Genomic DNA, 13,767 nt, shown 5'->3' with positions numbered 1-13,767 from the left:
TCGCCTAGTATGCGTGAGGTACTGGGTTCAATTCTCAGCACCACATAAAAATAAAATAGTACCACATAAAAATAGTGTCCAGCTAAAACTAAAAAATAAATATTAAAAAAAAAGAAAAGGAGTCAGGCCAGCCACTGTCCACAGTAGGTCAGCTAAGGGATAGAGGGAGGGATAGGTGTAGATGGGAGCTATCCTTAGCAATATTTCATTAGTATATATTGGTATATATTCTTGGTATATTCCATTCTTGACTTGGTTTTCCAAGCAAGCTCACTATACAGTAGGAAAGAGTTCTCATTTCTTGCTGCTTAATCAAGTTTCTAGTACAAATGAGATCTCTCATAGGCTGCTGGATTCTGTCCTGCACAAAGAGAAATCTGATAACATTCCCTCTCATCCCACAATTAGACAGTTTTTCTGTTTGGATTCCTTGGATAAAACTGTTGTTGGGAGCCAAAAATTTAATTTAAGAGAAAAAAGATAAGTAAATGTCTGTACAGTTAAATTTGACTTGAAAATGATTGAATCTGCTCATGAGATTTTGTAGGGACTTTTTGCTGTTGTTGTTTGATGTATATCCTAGCTCTGTATCCTGAAAAGCCTTAGAAACAGTGACAAAATCATAGCAATATACAGTTCCAGTGCCCAGATTTTGATCTCTGAATATTAGCTCCTTCTAAAAAGTACTTCAGGATTCCTTGGAAAAATGGCTGACTCCAGGCCTGGACAGGAAGTGTAAAATTTGCCCAAGACTTCTTGTCACACCAGAGAGCAAGAAGGTATCAAAGACTTAGTGGAAAAAAGTTGAAAGGACATGGGAGCCCCTACTGACAAAAGATAGCACACACTGAGTGTTATGGATTAGATGTGATGTCCCCCAAATCTCACCTGTGAGACAATGCAAGAAGGTTTGGAGGAGAATGATTGGGTTATAGCCTTAGCCTAATATCTGAAGTGGTAGGGTGTGGCTGGAAAAGGTAGGAATTAGGGTGTGGCTTTGGTGTATATGTTTGTATCTGGAGAGTGGAGTCTCTTTCTGCTTCTTGATCACCATGATATGAGCTACTTCCCTCTGCCACACACTCCACCATGATGTTCAGTCTCATCTCGAGCCCCTCATGAAATGGAGCCAACCTTCTATGAACTAAGACTCTGAAACTGTGAGCCCTCAAATAAAATTTTCCTGCCCTATAGTTGTTCAGTCAGATCCTTTAGTCACAGCAGTGAAAAAGCTGACTAAAACACTTGAGCATCAAGAACAAGGATTTTTTTAAAACATCCCAAAGAACAGGAAACAAAAGCAAAAATAAACAAATAGGAGTATACCAAACTAAAAAGTTTCTGCACAGCAAAGGAAATTATCAAGAGTATGGACATAACATAAAGAATGGGAGAGGGCTGGAGTTGTGGCTCAGTGGTAGAGCGCTCGCCTAGCATGCACGAGGCACTGGGTTCGATCCTCAGCACCACATAAATGTAAAATAAAGATATTGTGTCCACCTAAAAATAAACTTTAAAAAAATAAATATATTACAAAAAAGAATGGGAGAAAATACTTGCAAACTATACATCTGACAAGAACTGTACATCTGACAAGTGGTTGATAATCACAAAATACAAGGAACTCAAACAATTAAAAGAAATAAGTAATCCAACTAAAAATACACAAAAAATCTGAATAAACACTTCTCAAAAGAAGAGATACAAATGGCTAACAAATATATGAAAAAACGCTTAATATCATTAGCCACCAGAAAAATGCAAATCAAAACTATGGTCATCCCAATTAGAATGGCTATTATCAAAAAGTAGGGCTATGGGTGTGGTTCAGTGGTAGAGTGCTTCCCTAGTATGTGTGAGACCCTAGGTTCAATTCCCAGCATTGCAAAACAAAAAATGCTGGTGATGATATGGAGGAGAGTGAACTCTTGTTGGCAATTTTAATTAGAACAGCCATTATGCAGAACATAATACATAACATATTTTTAGAAATAGATTTATCAAGCTGGACACAGTGATGCATGTCTGCAATACCAGGTATTTGGGAGGCTGAGGCAGGAGAATCACAGGTTTGAGGCCAACTTGGGCAACTTAGCAAGACACTGTCTCAAAAAAGGGGAAATTAGGTATGTAGCTCAGTGACAGAGCTTCCCTAGGTTCAATCTACAGTACAAAAAAAGGGGGGTGGGGTGAAGAAAGAAGGAAAGAAGAAAGGGAAAGAAGGAATCTACTATATCTCTCTCCCGCTTCTGTGTATATATTCAAAAAGGAAATAAAATCAGCATACAAAGGAGATATCTGAATATCCATGTTTATTGAAGCACTATTCACAATAGCTAAAATACAGAATCAGACAAGATACACAGAAAATGATCAATGGATAAAGAATATGTCATATTATTCAGTATACGGAGTATTATTCAGCCACATAGTCATTTGTAGTGAAATGGGTGAAAGCTAAACGAGGTTACCTGAAAGTAGATTAGTGATTACTAGAGATTGTTGGCAAAAGGATGGTTAGATTTGATCAGTACATGCTGTATGCATATATGAAAATATCACACTGAACCCCATTAAGATGTATAATTAATACACGAATACATGTTAATAAATAAAATATCCCCATTTTTATAAAGATGCCTACACTGAAATATTTGGAGGTGAAATGTCATTATGTCTGAGATTTGCTTTAAAACATTATAAATTTTCTTTAGAGAAAAAAATAAATGGAGTAAATTTGGCAAAAAATGTTACAATTACAGCTGCTAAATCCAGATGATGAATGTATGGAAGTTCATTATAGTTTATTTCCAGTTTTATGTATCTTTCAAATTGTTCAAAATAAAGAATTATGGAAAAATAGCAGTTACCCTTTATTTTCAGCATCACGAGCCACCATTACGAATGTTGCATCCAAAACAGGACAAAATTCATTACCATGCAACTAAAAAACAAAGGAAAAAATGCAGATGTAAAAAAATGCATTAATTAGGAAAACCTGCCACAACTCTGAAAGCATGCATGTTTTGACAAAGTTTGAAAGTAAATAAAAGAGGAAAAAATGCACTCATTAACCACCATCTGCTAAGGGGCTATCCAAGGAGCCAATGGTCTAGCAGAGGAGAAAGATAGTTCAAAGGCCAAACAGTACACTGTGAGAGAAGTTCTGGGATGGGCTTTGGGGTTGTGCAGGACTAGGATTCAATGGCAAAGGTCATGGAGGGACCTTTTGCATCATCAGCACTAAACTTGACTGCAACACATGGAATCTGGGCTTCTTTCTGGGCTTCCCCTTCCTCCTGATGGCATCTATCCACGTGGACCTGTGACCACATTCACAGACACTAGCATTGTCAGGGAATGTAGTGTGCCAATTGCCAGCACGGTCATGCCTCCTTAGCCAAGCACAGGACCTCTCAAGAAGGGGTAAACAGCCAGGTGTGGTGGCGAAGATTTATAATCCCAGTGGCTTGGGAGGCTGGGATCACAAATTCAAAAGCCAGCCTTAGCAATTTAGCGAGGCCCTAAGCAACTTGGCGAGACTCTATTTCTAAATACAAATACAAAAAAGGGCTGGGTATGTGGCTCAGTGGTTAAGCACCCCTGGGTTCTTAACCAGAAAAAAAAGCAGGGAGGGAAATAGCAGTGATGATTCTGTAGATTAAATCTTTACAATTTACAGGCCTTTGAGTTTTTCAGGTGTTTCTTTATCCCCTAGAAGTTTGTTTTTCCGGGAAAGTCCTATAGTAAAGTAGTGACAGAAGCTATTTATAACCTGAGGGTATATTCACTTTCTTCCTCAACAGATGATAGAGGACTCATCACTACTGCCAGTTCAAGTTCTTACCACCTTCCCCTCAACTGTGGAAACAGTCTCACTGATCTCATTATGCCTCTGCCCTGTTCAAACCTTCCAATTATTTCTCCTTTTCTTCCAGCACTAATGCTAATCCTGTTAGCACAACATAAAAAGCCCAGGGCAACACAGCCCGGGATTCCTCTCTATTTGTTCACTAACATGCCCTTATACCTGTACCTTTTACCCCAGTCACAGCTCACAAGTGAGAGGTACTGGGATGCAGATGGCTGTGGATCATCTCCAAGTCATGCCTGCCTTTACCTGATGCCTTCTTCATATCATAGGTCTAATGCTTCAAAACACTCTGTTCCTCCCTGCCCCACGCCTATTTCCCAGGCTGAGTTCATAAAGTCCTCCCTTGATGGGACTTCTCAATGTAAGAGAAGTAGATGCCATCTCTATGGGAGGCATTCTGAAATGTGTAGAGGCATTCTGAGGGGGAATCTACAGGGATGGTAATCAGGGAGATAAAAACTTCACAATGCAGGGGATAGGCCCTCATCACAAACAACTTTCCTGTTCAAAATGCTAATGGTGTTTCTGCTAAGAAATATTGTATAATAATATATCATATTCATTTATTTGTGTGGTTATCTCCCTACTGTATAACAAACTCCTCATAGACAAAGACTATTTTTCTTCACATATGCATCTCTAGCACTCAGAACTAAAACTGACAGAGAGCAAAAAGCTAATCAATGTTTGCCAATCAATGATTGAAGCATGTCATTAATGGGCACTACTAGAATGTAAACTCCAAAGGAAAGGAACTTTGTTTATTTTGCTCACTGCTGTACGCTCAGCACAGAACATGTGCTCAATAAGTAATTGCTAAATGAAAGTTGAATGAGTGAATATCAGGAAGTAGGCTGGGAGACTCAAACCCAAGTCCTGCTGTTGAGGAACATATAGTCTAGAGGAAGAGAAATGACATGTTTGAGTACAGCTCTGTAGAACAGAGAGTAGCAGATGTTAGGAAAGAGGGTCAGAAAGCAGGTCCTGAGGATCAGGGAAAGGGTTGAACATGAAGTGACCCAGCAGCACAAAGGGAATGTGAATACACAGAGGTGCCAGAGCACAAGAAATTTCAGGCAAAGGAAAAAGCATAAGCAATGAGACTCACTATTTACATTATAGTTCATTATAGTGAACTTATTAATGCCAAGCACTGGGAATGCAAAGATGTGTAACTCCCTATTCTTAGGCTGCTTAGTGTCCACCATGAGAACTAAGAAGGTAAATAAATGGTGAGTCAGAGGGAATATACTTGGAAGGTAGGTTGAGGCTAGTTTAGGAAGCATCTTGGGACCTACCTAGTCAAAGGAGTTTAGATTTTAATCCACATATAACAGTCATTGAAGGTTTTTTTATTAGTTTTTTTTAGTTATGCATGACAACAGAATCCATTTTGAGAAGGGGAGTGATGTGATTCAGGATCAGCGTTGGAAGATTTATCTAATAAAAATAGGTAAAATTCACGGACTGGGGCTGTAGCTCAGTGGTAGAGCACTTGCCTAGCATGTGTCAGGCACTGGGTTTGCTCCTCAGCACAACATACGAATAAATAAATAAAATAAAGGTATTGTGTCTGTCTACAACTAAAAATATTTTTAAATGGATAAAATTCAGAAAGAGGATAGACTAGAAGGAGTCACTCGCACAAGAGGCCATAAGGATTTAATTCAAACACAGGCGCCAAGAAGATAGGAAAGAAAGGATTCTGGTGACTGTCTATAGGAGACGAATTGGCAAGACTTGGCAAAAGACTGCATAGGCAAGGGAAAAATTAAAGCCACAGCAAATGTTTGGAGCTTGGGGAAATAGGAGGCTGGCAAAGGGGAGACTGGAGGAGGATCAGGATCTGATGATGCCTTTAGTCTGAAAGGCACTGAACTTGAGGTAGCAATAGCACATCAAGGTGGAGAGACAGAATGGACACTCAGAAAGGTGGTTGTGAAGGTCAAGCCTAGAATAAAGATTTGGGAATACCTCAATAATACTACTAATAAATTAACATTACTGCCAACAGTGGTTACTGTGTGACAGGCATAGCATTAAGCACTTTGTATAAATGGGGGGTTTTCCTTCATTTCACCCATACTACAACATATAACATGGTATTGTGACTACACTTGAGAAAATAGAGGCTTAGAGAAGATAAGTTGTTAACCCCAAAATAAGCAGCAGAGTTGGGATTATATCTCAGGTCTATCCAACCAGAGGCAAAATGCTTATCACCCCTGCCACCTCTCAGGAATAAAAAAGATCACTCAAGTAATGAATTATTAGTCAAATGGCCAATGATAAATGCAAGTTTAAAACAAAGGCCTTTACTTGTCTAGCTCTGATTTTCATTGATATGCTCTAAAAAATTCCTGTATATCTTTTTCCAAACTATTTGTCCAAGAGTCAAATTGTCAAGATTCCCTAGAAGGCAGGTCTTATGCCAAGATTGTGCTGTCCATGACAGGGAACAGGCTAGCAATTAAAAGTGTGGACAAATTATAGACACATCCCTAGCAATTTTATTATGTTTTGTCTCAAAAATAGTATTACTAAAAGAAAGGACAAATTTTTAAAAAAAAACAGTATTACTAGGGCTGAGTGGTAGAACACTTGCCTAGCAAGTATGACATCCTGGGTTCAATCCCCAGTACTCATACACACACATAATATTACTGTTAATTACATCATGGAAGTTTAAGGATTACATATCAAATTAAAAAATTACTTACCTATTTTGACAAATAACTACTAAATAGCAAGTTTCAGCTTTTCCTGAAAACTGAAGTTTTTAACCACTAAAACATGAAATTCTTCATAATTCCATAGCAGAAAAAATGCATCTAGATAATACATCTATTGAATATCCTGGCATAACTGAATAAGTCACTCTTAAATTTTTCACAATGAAATCTTGGACATACTCTGAATTCTTTGATTTCTGTGCTATTATTCTCTTTGAGATACTTTTTTTCTTGTCAATTTTCTTCATTTGTTTATAAAAGCTATTCTAGGGGCTGAGGTTGTGGCTCAGCAGTAAAGCACTTGCCTAGCACATGCAAGGCCCTGGGTTCGATCCTCAGCACCACATAAAAATGAATAAATAAAATAAAGGTATTGTGTCCAACTACAACTAAAAAATAAATATTAAAAAAAAAGCTCTTCTGAGTTTTGCTCATCAGAGAAGCTCTCACTGCTATCCAAATGACTATTAAGGGTTGAATTGTGTCCCTGAAAAAGGTATGTGGAAGTCCTAAATCCCATATCCATGAATGTGATTTTATTTGAAAATAGGATCATTGCAGACACAATCAGTTAAGATGAGGTCTGGAATAGGGTGGCCCCTTAATCCAATGATCAATGTCCTAACAAGAACAAAAAAAAAGACACAGAGACACAGACATGAGAACTAAGCCATGTGATGATGGAGGCATCATCATGAATAAAGTACTACAGCTGCAAGCCAAGAATCACCAAGGATTGCAAGCAAAGCACAAGAAAAAAAGAATAGACAAGGAAGGATACTCTCCCACAAGTTTCAGAAGGGACATGGCCCTGCTGACATCTTGATTTTGGACTTACAGCATCCAAACTGTGAGATAATAAATTTCCATTGTTTTTAAGCCACAGTTTGTGGTACTTTGCAGTACAGCAGCCCTAGGAAATTAATACAGTAATCAATCCCATTCATGGATTGATGAAGCCCTAACATAATTCAGACTTTCATGAAGCTTCCTGAGTAAAATGAGAAACAAGCATCTTAACATGGAGTTGAATATTATTATTAAAGTACCATGATGTTTCATTCTTTTTTTTTTTTTTGGTGGTGCTGGTAATTAAACCCAGGGCCTCACACATGCTAAGCAAGTGCTCTATCACTGAACTATATACCCAGCCCAACATGAACTTTCAATTGTTTATCTAGAAGTAGTGAGCTACATACCTGTCTATGGAACTGAACCTCTGAAACCATGAGCCAAAATAAACTATTCCTTCTCTAAGTCATTCTTGTCAGGTCTTTCTGTCACAGTGATGCAAAGCTGACTAATACAGATAGGTAAACAAGCTTTCCTTATGCTGAGACAGAGGGTTATATTTGAACAGTGGACAATCTTCACGTACATATGTACCTGGAACATTTTCATCTTCACTTCCATGGATGACTTTCCAACCCAGCTAACATGGCCACTGAACTTAATGTCCTGTTCTGGGCTTAAGCTTTTCTTACACATATCTGCAAAACAGAAATCAATCCATGTCCAAACCATATCCAAGAAATTTCTGTACTGTAAATGGACAATATCATTTGAAGATTTGGTAAACTTTACTATATTTCTTCTCATCTTAAAAACTAAAATAACTTTTTTGACATACAAAAGAAATTTTTATGTCATTTTGAGAAATGTAGACAATGCAAAGAATATAAAAATTAAAACCAGAATCATGCAAAATCCTACCTAATTATAATAAATATCTTTGTATATTGCATTCTAGATATTTTAATATGCATACATACATTAAAACTACACATAAAGGAGATTGTTTCATCTAATATCAATAATATAATTACTAAAAATTCTAAGTATTTATAGATATTGATATTGCTTACCAATCTTGTCCACCAAGGCTGTAACTATAGATAAAGGAGACATCTTCAATGAATCATTTTTGGTGTGCATGTAGCAAACAAGAACTGTAGGAAACCAGGAAAACATCAAATAAAGGAAGAGCAAAATTATTTCTCATCATTTACAATTTTATCCTGAAATTCATTTTAAAAATCTTATCTTGTTTTGAAGACCAAATTCAATATTCCACTACTGATGTTAACCTAGGTCCAAAGAATTTAATAAACTGAAGATACTTGGAGGTCCTATAATCTGACTGCACCCTCAGTTTTAGATTTAATGAAGAAATCAAAGTTCAAAGCCCAGGCCCACTAAGTGTCCTGCACCACTCCATAGAGAAACAGTACCTAAATTAGAATAAGAACCCAACAGGAGTCTGAGTATCAAGCAAACATCTTCAAAAGAGAGAAGCAAATCACAAGCACTCAGCTACCAATTTTCCTCTTGACTTTTCTAATCATGAAGCAATTATTTCACTTAGTTATCCCCCCTTCCCAATACCCTTGGCTCACACACTGTCCTATGATCCTTTATTATGTTAATAAGTATTTATATAGGCCAATCATGATTATATACACCTTACAAATGTTAACTCATTTAAAGTTGTATTGTAATTACTTGTTAATTGGCTTACTTGGTCCCCCCCCCATGATCCATTCAAATGTCTATCACCTACCCTCAGAAGAGGGTATAGGCTCAATAAATATTTCTTGAGTAATATTAAATCCTTCCATCCATGCATCTGCTAAAGGTCACACTGGAAGCAAGAGAGACTAAAAGCAAGAAACTCCATTTGAGAGCCTTTCTGGTTCCCAGAAATCATGTGGGTCTGACCTATGACAATGTCCTACTGTGACAATAGTGGTAGAAATGAGAAAAGATTCAAGAGCTAATAAGGTAAACTTGACAAGACATGAATAAACCCAGGTTTCTCACTTGGATAAGTGAAAAAAAAAAAAAAGAATACAAACAAGCAGAATGGGCTATTTCCAAAGTGTGGATTAGCTTGAAGGAATTAAAGACTGGAATGATTTGAGCATCAAAATAAATGATAGTGAAATAAATCCCTCAATAAAATAGGAATCTGGGTCCTCAGTGATATAAAAATAATAAATTGAAAGTTTGATGAAGAATGGGATATTTACAAGGTCTTAAAGTACCTCTCTATAAGGTACTTACCTACTACAAAGGCAAAAGTAGTAACAGTACGGAAGTCTGGCAAACATCACCTTCATCAAGTAATCAAAGCTTACATTATCGGTAATGGAATAAATCAAAATCATGTACCACTTGATGGGAATGCAATAAGAGCATACCTTCTGTAACATTTCTGTAAAGATGCATATCCTGAAGCTAATCATGAAAAAGCATCAGACAAACACAAATAGGGGGACAATCTACAAAAGAACTGGCCTATACCTTTAAAATGTCAAGGTTATTAAGGTCAAGGAAAGAATGAGGAATTATTCCTGACACAACAATTAAATATAACATGTGATTCAGAATTGGATCTTTTATGCCATAAAGAATTACTGGCCAAAGTTGAATGGGTTCTGAGGATTAGACAGTATAACATATCAGTAATAATTTCTTGATTTTGATGGTTGTATTATGTTTATATAGGAGAATTTCCTTCTTTGTAGGAACTATACATTAAAATATTTCAGGATGATGTGGTATCATGTCAGAAACCTACTAAATATGACTAAGGGAAAAACTATTCTTTATGCTGTATTCGCAACTTTTCTTCAAATTTAAGACTTTTTAAAAAAATTATCAGAGAGCTGGGGTTACAGCTCAGTGGTGGGGCACATGCTTAGCCCTGAGTTCAATCCCCAGTGTTCTACACACATAGCTAGATAGAAAGATAGATAGATGAAAGAAAGAAAAATTATTAGAAATGGTTATTCAGATTACAATTCCATTAACTAGGAATCTATTAACAGGGGGAAATTATGACAATTCAAAGGCAGTAGATGCTCTTCTTTTTCTGTTCTTTTAGAATTTCCTAATCTGTGCAGATTAGAGAATAAAATAGTGTGCTCCCACTCAACAGCTGAAAAGCTGCCTGCGTTCTGACGGCCTTGTTCCCCTAGTAGGGGAGTTCCCTGCCCACGTGGCTGGAGTCTCTGCTTCTCAGTGTTTGGTGGCTGCAAGATGCCCCAGAGAGAAGAGGCTGTGTAGAAGGTGGCAGCAGCAGTGGGGTGGAGATAAGGTGTGGCAGCAGCATGAGGGGCCAGACTCGAAAGCTGCAGAGACAGTGGCGGAGACCTGAGCGCAAATCTGAGGCTGAGGCAGGGTTGCGCGCCTCTGGTGGAAGTCTGGGCTGAGCAAAGTGAGTGGGTGCCAGCAAGATGCTCTATATTACATATGGAAAATGACAAACCCCCAAAATAGTGAGACCTGGGAAAAGGTAAGTGAGAAAGAAAGCCATACACTGACAGCATTGATCCTTTCCCAATACATTCTTTCCCAGTGATAAAAACAAACCTTGGGGAGGAGTGTCCATCAAACCTAGGAAGGTAATCCTTCCCTAAACAAATCCTTTCCATATACCAACCCCTGACCCCAGGCCCTCCATCTAGTCCAGGAAGATAAATCCAGAGACTGACCAGTGACCCCACACTCTCTCCCATTTTGCCCAGTAAAACAGACCTCAAATTTCTGAGTGCCCAAGCTGACATGCTCATTAATTAAGTCACTTCTCAGTATAACCTATATAAGCCAGTCCCCTCCTTTGTTTAGGGGTTCATTTTCCAGAGTGGGCCTATTCCTGTTCCTGAATAAAAGGCTGAGATGAACTGTGGAGTTTGTGTCTAACCAGTTCCTTTTGTGCTAATATTTGGTTCCTGGACCAGAACAGGAGTAAAGTGAAATTAACCCTTCCCCATCCTCCCTCACCCTTCCCCTTCCCTTGCAGTTAAATAACCATTGAAGCATCCGGCACACCCAAGGATCTCTAAGGTTGGGGGAACCCCCGGCCATGGCTCAGGCAGCTATAGCTGCATCCTCAGACTGACTGCTCCTCCACCACCCTCCCCAGCCTACAAAAAAAGACCCTCCACATCTTCTGAGTCCATTTTGACTGAAAGACTCCTGCCTGTAAGCAACCCTGGGCTACGTTTCAGCGGCCTATTCTACGTGGTCAGAGCAAGGATTTGTACTGAATCCTTTATTGATGCTGAGGGCATCCACTTTCTGACCCCCTTCCCACACCCTTCTTTGCCTCCCCAATCTTTCCTTCCCTTACACACCCAGCAAATCTCACGGATCAGGGACCTCCTTTCCATTTTAGGTTCCTACATTCAACACCAGCCTTTACATTCTCCAGAGAGGTAAGACTCCATCCTGTCTCTAGCAGATAAGTGTCCTGCTCTGAGACTCCACCTTTTGGCTAGCCTTTTAGCTAACGGGAACCCTGAGGTTCTTCCACCACTGAGATTGGGTTAAAAACGTTTCCCCAATCCCCAGTGGGAAAAGTCTAGTCCAGGACTGGCACATTAGTGACAAAATAGTGCAGAAGATGGTCTGCCCTAAACTGTCACCTATGTCAAATCTCCCCAAATATGGGAACTACCCAGTCTGTCTTTCTATCGATTTTAAGACCCTCTACTCCCAAACTGACCTCAAAATTAAATGCTTTACTAAAGACAACACTCAAATTTGGCCACAATACAAATTAGATAATCAGCAATAACACCTCAAGTATGAAACCTTTGATCAAGAAATTTGATCTCCAAAATTTAAAAATTACCTATTATCAACTGGCAAAACTGTCTAAAATTTATAGAATGGCAAGGTTGTCAGTTACCAAATGTACCAAGCCCTGTCTCAACTATGGGTAGCAGGGACAATGGAAAGTAGATTGTTCCCAGGGAAAACCCCTCCCAGTAGCCATCAACTTTTGAGACACAGTAGGAGCCCCAAGGTGGGTGCAGAATCTGGGGGAGTCAAGATCTGTGGGCCCTTCCCCTACTCCCCACAGGCCCTTCCCCTACTCCCTACAGGCCCTCTGCCTGATGAGCAACACCCATGAAGGTCTTTAAACCTCTGTGCAGGAATGCATTACGTACCTGGAGAGAGTGCAGTCAGCTTCCCAAGTCTCCTAACACATCCTAGGAGCCCCGTGTTACAGGGATGGTGAATGCCCAAGCAGCAGGCAAATATTCCCCTTCTGAAGAGATTTTAAGGGCATAACTAGCTGGTAAATGTCCTCCCTTAACCCTGACCAGCCCAACAGCTTGTGGCATGTCTCAGTAAGGAGCATGACATAACAGCTTCACTCCTCAAAAGTAATGGGAGATAATGTTTCATAATTTTCTGCATCCAAACTTGGCCTGATTATCAACCAGGGAAATAAAGGGTTAAAAAGCCCTAAGCAGCCATCTCCCAGGCCAGACTGAACTGAAGTTTGCATTGGAATGCACAAGGAGAGCTCAATATGAGGCCTGAAACTAAAGAAAAAAAGTGTCCATTTAACTTTTCCCTGGATGTGACACAGAAAAATTATTTCAGCCCTCCCCACTCCTCTTTCTCGTTCTTGCTCTCATATTACTTTACTGAAATAAATTAATGGCCATATTATTTTTTCTAGGACTATATAAATTCTATATTTTTGGAGCTCATAATTTGGATTCTGCATGCCTAAGTTAAAATTTCTAATAAGATGTATTTTATGGTTTTTTACACTCTGTTTTGTTCAGAAGCCAATATGCAAGGGTTGACTCTTAATCTAACAGGTTTTAAAAAGCTATAAGGCCTTTGCTGGCTTGTTCAGTGTATTGTCTTGTCTACATATGTTTGTGTATCAAAACCAACATATAGAGCACTCATAAAATAAAATTCAAAAATATGGATCCAAATACCTTTGACTTGCATGATTTAAAAGGTTCAATTTGAACTGGGTAAACAAATGAGAGTAAAGGGTGTCTTTAAAGTTACTAAGTGAATACTGTTCAATACACTCATCTGACATCTTGATTCTTATAGTCAGAAAGTAAATTAGACTTCAGATATATGGGATTAATCTTCATAAATGTATATAAATGTATTTGTTAGACACATTTGATTAATTTGCACAGTCAAAATGCTAACTGTAAAATATAATATCAATCACACTTAATTTCTTGAATTCCATGGAATGATATACTAAAACGTTGTTTGTGTTTTCAGGAACTGGTAAACAAACTGATGTAATTTTATGTATAAAGGGTTTAAAAGTTTCAACTGTGTTTTCAATTAGAGTACTGTAAATAACATAAAGTATTTCATCTTATT

The 13,767-nt window shown here is 38.4% G+C and overlaps 1 protein-coding gene across 7 annotated transcripts in view; it reads right to left on the bottom strand.

Annotated features, from left to right (window-relative positions):
• Positions 1–13,767, bottom strand: part of Acot9 (acyl-CoA thioesterase 9) — a 74,159-nt gene that overhangs the window by 5,605 nt on the left and 54,787 nt on the right. For all 7 annotated transcript variants that reach the window (XM_078035029.1, XM_040270110.2, XM_040270136.2 and 4 more), the window contains 3 exons: positions 8,472–8,555; positions 7,993–8,096; positions 2,871–2,944 (listed from right to left, as the gene is read on the bottom strand). In XM_078035029.1, the coding sequence (XP_077891155.1) occupies positions 2,871–2,944; positions 7,993–8,096; positions 8,472–8,555 (262 nt within the window). The remainder of the gene's footprint in view (positions 1–2,870; positions 2,945–7,992; positions 8,097–8,471; positions 8,556–13,767) is intronic.

The sequence above is a fragment of the Ictidomys tridecemlineatus genome, chromosome X (genome assembly GCF_052094955.1).
Source record: "Ictidomys tridecemlineatus isolate mIctTri1 chromosome X, mIctTri1.hap1, whole genome shotgun sequence".
Classification (NCBI taxonomy): Eukaryota; Metazoa; Chordata; class Mammalia; order Rodentia; family Sciuridae; genus Ictidomys; species Ictidomys tridecemlineatus.
The sequence above is the reverse complement of the archived record's forward strand: the minus strand, read 5'-3'. Positions and strand labels throughout refer to the sequence as shown.